General features: G+C 43.1%; 1 protein-coding gene across 1 annotated transcript; it reads right to left on the bottom strand.

The window, feature by feature from the left end:
• Positions 1–10,709: 10,709 nt before the first annotated feature.
• LOC124695509 (RING-H2 finger protein ATL5-like) lies at positions 10,710–11,255 on the bottom strand. The gene has a single exon (XM_047228347.1). It carries the CDS (start codon positions 11,253–11,255, stop codon positions 10,710–10,712), a length of 546 nt encoding a protein of 181 aa, XP_047084303.1.
• Positions 11,256–11,568: the final 313 nt, after the last annotated feature.

Raw genomic sequence — 11,568 nt, 5'->3', positions numbered from 1 at the left:
GAAGTGTTCCATACCTTTCTTAAGAGGAAATTGATATTTAATATTACCTTCTTCATATCAATGGTAGCACCAACAGTTCGAAGAAAAGGTCTTCCCAATATAATGGGACAAGATGCATTGCATTCAATATCCAAGACAACAAAGTCAACGGGGACAAGGCTATTGTTAACCATAATGCGAACATTATCAATCCTCTCCAAAGGTTTCTTTATAGCATTATCAGCAAGATTAACATCCAAATAACAATTTTTCAATGGAGGCAAGTCAAGCATATCATAGATTTTCTTAGGCATAACAGAAATACTTGCACCAAGATCACATAAAGCATTACAATCAAAATCATTGACCCTCATCTTAATGATGGGCTCCCAAACATCTTCTAACTTCCTAGAAATAGAAGTTTCAAGTTTTAGTTTCTCCTCTCTAGCTTTTATGAGAGCATTTGTAATATGTTTTGTAAAGGCCAAATTTATAGCACTAGCATTGGGACTTTTAGCAAGTTTTTGTAAGAACTTTATAACTTCAGAGATATGACAATCATAAAAATCTAAACCATTATGATCTACAGCAATGGGATCATTGTCCCCAATATTTTGAAAAAATTCAGCAGTTTTATCACAAACAAGCTATCAGCTTTAGCAGCTTCGAGCAATTTTGCACGCTTTGCACTAGGAGTAGAAACATTGCCAATACCAATTATGTTACCATTGATAGTAGGGGGTGTAGCAACATGTGAAGCATTATCATTACTAGTGGTGGTAATAGTCCAAACTTTAGCTACATTATTCTCTTTAGCTAGTTTTTCGTTTTCTTCTCTTTCCCACCTAGCATGCAATTCAGCCATCAATCTAATATTCTCATTAATTCAAACTTGGATGGCGTTTTCTGTAGTAACAATTTTATTATCATTATCCTTATTAGGCATAACTTTCAATTTTAAAAGATCAACATCAGAGGCAAGACTATCAACCTTAGAAGCAAGAATATCAATTTTATCAAGCTTTTCCTCAACAGATTTGTTAAAAGCAGTTTGTGTACTAATAAATTCTTTAAGCATGGCTTCAAGACCAGGGGGTACACTCCTATTATTGTTGTAAGAATTCACATAAGAATTACCATAACTATTACCATTAGCAGAAGGATATGGCCTATAGTTGTTACCAGAATTATTCCTATAAGCATTGTTGTTGAAATTATTACTTTTAATGAAGTTCACATCAACATGTTCTTCTTGGGCAACCAATGAAGCTAAAGGAACATTATTAGGATCAACATTAGATCTACCATTCACAAGCATAGGCATAATAGCATCAATCTTATCACTCAAGGAGGAGGTTTCTTCAACAGAATTTACCTTCTTACCTTGTGGAGCTCTTTCCGTGTGCCATTCAGAGTAATTGATCATCATATCATCAAGAAGCTTTGTTGCCGCCCCCAAAGTAATGGACATAAAGGTACCTCCAGCAGCTGAATCCAATAGGTTCCGCGAAGAAAAATTCGGTCTTGCATAAAAGGTTTGGATAATCATCCAAGTAGTTAGTCCATGGGTAGGGCAATTCTTCACCAAAGATTTCATTCTCTCCCATGCTTGAGCAACATGTTCATTATCCAATTGCTTAAAATTCATTATGCTACTTCTCAAAGATATAATTTTAGCGGGAATATAATATCTACCAATGAAAGCATCTTTACATTTAGTCCAAGAATCAATACTATTTCTAGGCAGAGATAGCAACCAATCTTTAGCTCTTCCTCTTAAGGAGAAAGGAAACAATTTCAGTTTTATAATATCACCATCTACATCCTTATACTTTTGCATTTCACAAAGTTCAACAAAATTATTAAGATGGGCAGCAGACATCATCGTAACTAACACACCAGTAAAATTGCTCTCTCATAACAAGATTTAGTAAAGCAGGTTTAATTTCATAAAATTCTGCTGTAGTAGCAGGTGGAGCAATAGGTGTGCATAGGAAATCATTATTATTTGTGCTAGTGAAGTCACACAACTTAGTATTCTCAGCAGTACCCATTTTAGCAGTAGTAAATAAAGCAAACTAAATAAAGTAAATGCAAGTAACTAATTTTTGTGTTTTTTCTAATATGGAGAACAAGATAGTAAATAAAGTAAAAATAGCAACTATTTTTTTGTGTTTTTGATATAAGAGCAAACAAAGCAGTAAGTAAAGTAAAGTAAAACAAAGCAAGACAAAAACAAAGTAAAGAGATTGGATGTGGGAGACTCCCCTTGCAGCGTGTCTTGATCTCCCCGGCAACGGCGCCAGAAAAAGAGCTTGATGGCGTTTAAGACACACGTCCGTTGGGAACCCCAAGAGGAAGGTGTGATGCGCACGAGCAAGAAGTTTTCCCTCGCAAGAAACCAAGGTTATCGAACCAAGTAGGAGTCAAGGAACACGTGAAGGTTGTTGGTGGCGGAGTGTAGTGCGGCGCAACACCAGGGATTCCGGCGCCAACGTGGAACCCGCACAACACAATCAAAGTACTTTGCCCCAACGTAACAGTGAGGTTGTCAATCTCACCGGCTTGCTGTAAACAAATGATTAGATGTATAGTGTGGAAGATGATGTTTGTTTGTGAGGAACAGTAAAGAACAAGTATTGCAGTAGATTGTATTTCAGATGTAAAGAATGGACCGGGATCCACAGTTCACTAGTGGTGTATCTCCGATAAGATAAATGCATGTTGGGTGAACAAATTACAGTTGGGCAATTGACAAATAAAGAAGGCATAACAATGCACATACATATATCATGATGAGTACTATGAGATTTAATCAGGGCATTACGACAAAGTACATAGACCGCTATCCAAAGATGCATCTATGCCTAAAAAGTCCACCTTCAGAGTTATCATCCGAACCCCTTCCAAGTATTAAGTTGCAAACAACGTGACAATTGCATTAAGTATGGTGCGTAATGTAATCAACACAAATATCCTTAGACAAAGCATTGATGTTTTATCCCTAGTGGCAACAAGACATCCACAAACTTAGAACTTTCTCGCTATCGTCCTGCATTCAATGGAGGCATGAACCCACTATCGAGCATAAATACTCCCTCTTGGAGTCACAAGTATCAACTTGGCCAGAGCCTCTACTAGCAACGGAGAGCATGCAAGAACATAAACAACATATATGATAGATTGATAATCAACTTGACATAGTATTCAATATTCATTGGATCCCAACAAACACAACATGTAGCATTACAAATAGATGATCTTGATCATGATAGGCAGCTCACAAGATCTAACATGATAGCACAATGAGGAGAAGACAACCATCTAGCTACTGCTATGGACCCATAGTCCAGGGGTGAACTACTCACACATCGATCCGGAGGCGATCATGGGATGAAGAAACCTCCGGGAGATGATTCCCCTCTCCGGCAGGGTGCCGGAGGCGATCTCCTGAATCCCCCGAGATGGGATTGGCGGCGGTGTCTCTGGAAGGTTTTCCGTATCGTAGCTCTCGGTACTGGGGTTTTCACGACGATGGCTTTAAGTAGGCGGAAGGGAAGAGTCGGGGGCGTCACGAGGGGCCCACACACTAGGGCGTCCCGGGCCCCCCTTAGGCCTCGCGGCCCTAGTGTGGAGGCGCCTCGTCGCCCCACTTCGTATCTCCCTCGGTCTTCTGGAAGCTTCGTGGAAAAATAAGACCCTGGGCGTTGATTTCGTCCAATTCCGAGAATATTTCATTTGTAGGATTTCTGAAGCCAAAAACAACAGAAAACAGCAACTGACTCTTCGGCTTCTCGTCAATAGGTTAGTGCCGGAAAATGCATAATAATGACATAAAGTGTGTATAAAACATGTGAGTATCATCATAAAAGTAGCATGGAACATAAGAAATTATAGATACGTTTGAGACGTATCAGTCATCTGACGGGACCACGCCCAATCGGCAACCGGATCATGTTGTTGCTGGTCCATCCGGATCCTCTTTGTCTGGCCAAGCTGTGCCCCCGGCTGCAGCTGCTCCGTGTCCTGCTACACGTGCTTCGCAGGGCATTCGTCGACCGAAGCAATATTCTGATGGCACTGTTCGCTGGCTTCTGTCTACCACTAAGACTGAACCGACAGATTTGCAATCTGCGTTGGATGATCCAAGATGGAAACAAGCTATGGATGAATAATTTTAGGCGTTGCAAACAAATCAAACATGGAGACTTGTACCTCCCAAACATGGTACTAATGTTATTGACTGTAGGTGGATCTACAAGGTTAAACACAAGGGTGATGGGTCTGTTGATCGCTACAAGGCTCGTCTGGTTGCTAAAGGATTCAAACAACGCTATGGTATTGACTATGAAGACACTTTCAGTCTAGTTGTCAAGATTGCTACAGTTCGACTTGTTCTTGCTATTTCTGTCTCTAGAGGATGGAGTTTGCGACAGTTGGATGTCAAAAATGTGTTTCTTCATGGTGTTCTCGAAGAGGAAGTTTATATGCGACAACCACCTGGTTATGAAGACAGGGGGAAGATGCACTATGTGTGCAAATTGGACAAGTCATTGTATGGACTGAAACAAGCACCAAGAGCGTGGTATTCTCGGCTCAGCTCCCAACTCATTCAATATGGGTTTATTGCATCTAAATCTGATACATCTTTCATATATCATAAGTCCAATGTCACCATATACATGTTGATCTATGTTGATGATATCATAGTTGTCAGTTCTTCTTCTGCTGCCACAGATGCTCTACTCAAGGCTCTCAGTGGTGAATTTGCTCTAAAGGATCTAGGAGATCTTCACTATTTCTTGGGCATTGAAGTTCACAAAGTTGATGATGGTATAATACTTAATCAGGCAAAATATGCTCAGGATGTCCTTGCTAGAGTGGGTATGACGCATTGTTCAGGTTCACCCACACCGTTGTCTTCTTCAGAAAAGATAACAGCAAGGGAGGAAGACTTATTGGGCTCTGAAGATAGCACTAATTATCGCAGCACTTCAGTATTTGACCCTTACACGTCCTGATATTTCATATGTTGTTAACAAGGTGTGTCAGTATCTGCATGCTCCCACTACTGTACATTGGACTGCGGCAAAGCGTATATTGAGATATGTGAAGCATACACTTAGCATGGGACTTACTTTCACGAAGTCTAGCCCCACATTGGTCAGGTTGTCTAGATGATCGCAGGTCAACTGGAGGTTTTGCTGTGTTCTTTGGACCAAATTTGATTTCCTGGAGTGCTAAGAAGCAGGCTACTGTTTTCAGGTCTAGTACAGAGGCAGAGTATAAATCAGTGCCCAATGCAACAGCTGAAATAATATGGATACAATCTCTTCTTAAAGAACTTGGAGTTAAGTTGAGACAGCCACCATGCTTATGGTGTGATAATTTGGGAGCTACATATTTGTCAGCCAATCCTGTGTTTCATGCAAGAGCTAAACACATTAAAATAGATTTTCATTTTATCAGAGAGAGTATTGAGAAGACAGCTTGAGATACGGTTCATTCCATCAAGAGATCAAGTGGCTGAGCAATTTACAAAACCACCTCCTGTAAGACGCTTTGAGGAGTTTAGGTTTAATCTCAATTTGAGAAAGTTGTGATTAAGAGAGGGTGTTAGAGATAGATTTGAAATCGGTTGTATTAGACATATGCGTCATGTACTCTCTCCTCTCCCTCTTCGATGTAGTCCTCCTACCATCTATATAAACAGAAATACAAACGAATCTCGGATCGTCCGAGTAAACAACAAACTACCTGATCGTCTTATAACCGTAATGAAATCCACTTTTTCTCTCGTGATGATATCTAGCAAAATACTACAAGTGAGTTATTTGGTACCTGCATCCCCGTGCTATATAAAAGCCCAGCTCAACTTGGCAGCAACAGTTTGGTTGCTGTTCTGCTAGCTTATAATCATTAAATACGGCAAGCTCTGTTATGCTATAGATGAGTTCTTTTTCAGCATCTTATTTTGGTGCAAGCCAGCAGCATGCTTCAGTTAAACATGACTCAAGTACGTACCTAGATGAGTTATATTACTGTTATTCAAAGATGAACATTGTGCTTAACAGGCCAAACTCTGTCTGACTCGTGCTAAGTCAATCCACATTCGCCTGCCTGAAAAGGGAAAAAGATTGCTGGTGGTGTTTGTGAGTGCGGCAAAGCGCAAGTGCGCAACCGGCAGACCCGAGTCGTCAACCTGAAGCTGGAACCTTGATGCTGCAACGGGTCACCGTGTTTCCCTGTACCTCCTCCACCATTGTTTTGTATTTGTTTCTCGTCTTATAACATACATATACACTTGTATTAGAAGGTCTGCTTCTTGCGAATCAGCTTGATGCAAATAAGCTCCAGACAGTGCTCAGGTTTGATTTTCTTAGGGGAACAATATTCAGGCTCGATTAGACGCTTGTAACGGCAAACTTGAAATTCGATTTCTAGTGGGCTAGATACAAACACTCATATTGGTTTCCAGTGTTTCGCTGTGAGAATGACCGGGAAGTGTACCGCAGCGCTGTGGCATGTTTTGGCATCATGTCGACTATTGGGAGCTCGTGTCGCCCTCATGGGCGTGGTGTTGGGGTTGCCCCTGCGATCAAAGCACTACACGCGCTGGTTCGCCGGAAGCTACGAAGCCTATGTAGGATTGTCGTTCTTCCCGTGGTATCATCTGACGGTCTGACCGAAGGGCGGATTTAACAAAGAGCATTTTCATTTTGATGGCTTAATTGGAGGCAGCGTAGCTTCTCAGAGGTTGCTCTCATATATTATTTTTTTCTGGATCTGGGTTTAAAGTGTACTTCTTTGTCCTCCATGACCATTGCTAAAAAGTGTGTGATGAGTGACTTCCGAGCGATCGATCCCCTGCCTCACGAGCCCTACGATCAGGCACGTGGAACTATTGGACCCAATTAGAGAAACCACCCAACCAACGAGTATCCCTCTTTGCAACAGACGGTCTAGGGCCTGCCCTTGCTGAACCTCCTATCCCATCTCCGCCACGCCACCCTGATCCCTGGCGGCTCGTCCCGTTGCTTCACCGTGATCCCCGGCAGTCGTCTACTATTATTAACAGAACCGCCGCCCAATGCTCGCATCACCCCCTCCCCCCACTACTCGTAGCAGCGCCCCCACTGGCCACCGCTTAAATTACTGTGGCGTCGCAACAACGCCGCCGCTCGTCACAGCACCATCGCCATCATCTGGCGGCTCGGTCGGTAGCCACTCGCAACACCACCACCCTTCCTCGAAGCAAAAGTCTGTCGTTAACACCTGGCGCATCTATTGTAGAGTGATCGTCGACGTCCTCCAGGATCCGCTTTTGCACAGTGGTGAAGCTAGAGCACAATGTTATTTGGTTCAGCTCTATTGCTTATGGCATAATCTCTCACTAAAATTCAATCACATTACTAATTTAATGAAGATCTGGCAAAAATCATTGGGTTCATTTGCTCCCAATCGTTCTACATCAGCTCCGCCACTACTTTTGCAGAAGCAGTGCGCGACCAAATCTCAGTGACGCCACTAGCGGCAGTAGAGGTGAGGGGAGAGAAGATGCAGGGCATTGATGGTAGGGTAATAGGAGGTGCAGGGGCACCAGCGGTAAAGAGTGGAGGTGCAAGGCACCACAATGCGCGATGATTTTATTCGGCGAGCCATGTGAAAGAGGACGGGAAGGAGGCCGAGAATCGAGTGGAGAAGATAGATGGACAAAGAGATAAGGTTGGGAGCTGGGACCCTTTTCCCTTCTTCCCCTCGACGTAATGTGCATGTGTATCGCATGCTGGATATGATGGACGCAATGCACGCGTTTTCCCACATGTATGTTAGGTTATTAAGTAGTTTCCGAGCGAGTTTAATTCTCGAGATCAACATGACATAAACACTAGCAAACTTAATTACATGAATCATACTAAGCACATGTAGAAAATCTGTATATGGAGGAAGTACTAGTGGCGGGAAAGAGATGAAAAACACATATGTCGCAATCGGGGAGATCGCCACCAAAGCTTTATTGTCGATGTCGGCCATGGTGTTGTCGAGGTCGATGAAGCCATAGAATTCAATGAGAAAGAAGTCGAACGGAGGCGGGCATTCGTGCCAAGGTGCTCCCAAGAAAACCCATATCGTCCATTTCTAGGTGAAGGATCTCGTGCTCGCCGGGATGGGAGGTCTAAAGAGCGGCGCATCAAAAGAAACTATGACGAGAGAGATAGTGAGGACGCTGAGACCTAGATCTGTCCAGTCTCTGGTCGTGTAGCATGGGAGGTGGAGGTACTGAGCCGGTCGAATCGTCACGCCTTGGAAGACCAGAACACACCTCGAACATTCATACACACATGACATGTCGACAAGTACCCTACTCAGTTGGCAACAAGCAAAATGTGTTGCCTTCTCTTCTCACTCACTTGGTGTGATTAGAAGAGCTCACCAAATAAACGACCCAACTCTATTTCAACTCGGATATGAGACTGAACTTCAGTCTTTCAAGTTATCCCAAGCTAACATAGTGATGGGTATATAGGTTGCTTACATGGGTTGCAGCCTATACAGGAGTGCAGATTGTTAGGTCACAAGCTACATAAAGTTTATTTTGTTGAACGGTTCAATAAAGGTGATTTGAAGTTTCAAAAAATTGGATCAGCAATTCTAAATGTAAAAAACAATGTAATCTACCAACACGAAAAAATTTCACCTCGAAATACCGACTATTTTGTGCTGCACAAAAATGAAAAAATCAAACATCTAAAGTAGTGAATGGTGCAAATTTTCAAACACTCCCAAACCTGTCTGACTTTGTCTTTTTGTTAAGCCTAGGATATATTTTGAGTTAAGATATTCTGTATTGGTAGAGTACATTTATGTCTAGATTTTTTTAAAAGTTTTAAATCTTGTTTCTAAATTTCGAAAAATAGAAGGCTCCATGATACCGGAGCTTCAAAGTGAATTCTCGCTCATATAGATCCAACATGATATAGTAGCAGTTTCCTAAATAAATAAAAACATGTTGGTGTGGGCCATAGCCTCGTGGGATTGAACTCGGGAAATCCTTTTTTTTTCGAGGTTGAACTCGGGAAATCCTGTATGTCGAACGTGTGCTTGTAACGAACGTCTTTGGCTTCAAAATGTTACAGTACAAGAAAGCACTTCTGTCTATGTCTCACACGTCACAGGTCACACTCCAAACTCAACGGATCAGTCGCCGTCCGCCTGACGCACCTTGGTAGGAGCCGGCCGGTTTCGCCATCATCGGGGAAAAAAATTGACGGAATCTTCAGAAAAATATCTAGTGATACTGTATGTCAATTTAAAAAATTAAATTTATAAGTGTCTAATTTTTTTAATATGTGAGTGCTTATGTGTGTTTACCATCCCTAAAATATTCATAATCGAACTTAAAATAGACACAGAGAAAAAAAGATAAATCTAACAAAAATATTGTCACAAGAAGACAGAAATATAAATGACGCTATTCATGTATTAATTTGTCACGATATTTTTTGAACTTTTTAGACATTTATAAATTTAAATTTTGAAGAGTGGTATCACGGTAGCAATTGAAGTGTGGTATCACTAGATATTGCCCCGCCAGCTCCTTGCTCGCGGATGCACACTACGAACTCTACATTGTCGCCCTCATCGCCATGGACGTACAACGGTCAAGGTCCACCGTCGTCATTCCCTTTTCTCCAAGGGGACGCGAGCTCTCTGCGGAAGAGAGAAGACAAATTTAGTGAGAGTGTTGATTATGTATTCAGGGTCGATGTTTCATGGTGTTGAACAATATTTTGAAAAGTTGGGTGAAGAAAACAAAGAGGGATGAAATACTTATTTTTGGTAATATTCATTGTTATAAAAGAAACCTTAATTATCGGTAAAATCATGTGAAGTCAAAGAAGTATCAACGAAATTCAGGATTAGTTGGTTCAAACCTGAACAAGTTTTTGAGCCAAACACGAAATGCATGAAGATTTCAAGATGAATAATACATTCGCTGAGGTAAAGTTACTAGAATTTATATTGAATAATATATATATGTAGAAGTTGAATTGTAACCAACAAAAGCTAAGTGTTTGAGCCAAACATTTGTAACCTGGACCTAATATATCAAGTCACCCCTGGTAGCTAAAAACGACGAAGTCAGTAGGCTAGACACAAGATGGAAGGAACGGTGAGAAGCAACCTCTAGGTAGACAGTGGCACCTTCATCCCACCAAGGATCAAACCTAGATATAATCCTTTGATGTTTCGTAAAGGGAAAATATTTTTCTCAATGAAAGACGATTTTCACACCGATATCGAGGCGCCTGTGAAAACTTGTTGCAGAGGTAGCCGGACTGGCCATGGCACCATGGTTTGAGATGTTTTCTGGTGTTCTTTGTGAGCTTTGTCGTTAGTTCTACTACCTGTAATTACTAAATGGGGAGCCGTTCGTTGTCATGCCTAGGAGAGAGTTAGTTTGAACATCGTCATCTATATATAAGCTCTTGTTTTTCGATAAAGGATGTTTTATTACTTGAAAGTTCTCTTGTTAGCGGTTTAAAAAAAAAGTTCTCTTGTCAGCGCATGGTCGAAGTGCGCCTCAGATTCTCATAACGTGAACTCTGCAAATTCGCTGAGTGTTGAACTTGTGCTTCAAGTCACCTGAATAAATCTATCTATCAACTGACATTGGTATAGGTTAACAGGAACAACCACACACTTCTGCATATGGCTGACTGTTCTGTTCAACACTCCGCAGCTGCTCCTTGGGGTTGACCTCCCACAACGGTGCGGCAGAGTGGGCATGTGGCGTGCGACCGGAACCACCTGTCGACGCACTCGGCGTGGAACCGGTGCCCGCACCTCGGCAGGAGCCGGCCGGTGTCGCCGTCTCCGAGCTCGCAGATGCACACCGCGCATTCCACCTTGCCGCCGCTGCCCTCCTCCGCCGACGCGCCGGCGCCGTGGACGTACACGGGCAGCGCCACGAGGTCCTCCTTCCTGAGCCCTTTTCCCCGCGGAGACGCGCTCGGCGAGCTCTCGGCGGAGGAGAGCGCGTCCGCCTCGGCGGCCGCCGCGCCGCCGCCTTCGGGCGCAATGGTTCCTTCTTGGCCTTTCCCGGAGAAGAAGAGGCGCCACACGACGGCGACGAAGAAGAGCAGCACGACGACCACGTTGCCGACGATGGCCACCTTGACGGCCGACCGGTTCACGTCCCACCCCGAATGCGCTGCCGTTCCCGTCGCCGTGGGCGGCGGCGCGGTGTTCGGCGTGAGCAATCGCCTGGCCATTGATTGCTTGCTTTGATCAGTTATTAGTGTAGAGGCTGCGTGCTGGAAGCACGGAATGAGGAGATGCTCAATTATCGCGGCTAGCTGGTTTGGCACGGCATGAATGACATTACTAGGCTGCCGCTTATATATTCAGCACCGGATGGAAGGAATCAAGGAGCTTACGACAATCGAATCGCATCCACATCGCGATCACCATAGGAAACAACGAGATTCTACGCTATTCTAACATGGGATAGCCGGCAACTTGTGCAGCACTGCAGCAGTACGACGACCTAGCCTCTGCTTCATCACTCGTGTCGTAGCTGGCTAC

This window comes from Lolium rigidum, chromosome 3 (assembly GCF_022539505.1).
Source record: "Lolium rigidum isolate FL_2022 chromosome 3, APGP_CSIRO_Lrig_0.1, whole genome shotgun sequence".
Taxonomy (NCBI): Eukaryota; Viridiplantae; Streptophyta; class Magnoliopsida; order Poales; family Poaceae; genus Lolium; species Lolium rigidum.
Note: the sequence above shows the minus strand (reverse complement) of the source record. Positions and strands in the feature narration are given on the sequence as shown.

What these genes read in the sequence shown, in the direction of transcription:
- LOC124695509 (XM_047228347.1), bottom strand. Translation starts at nt 11,255, where the DNA reads ATGGCCAGGCGATTGCTCACGCCGAACACCGCGCCGCCGCCCACGGCG.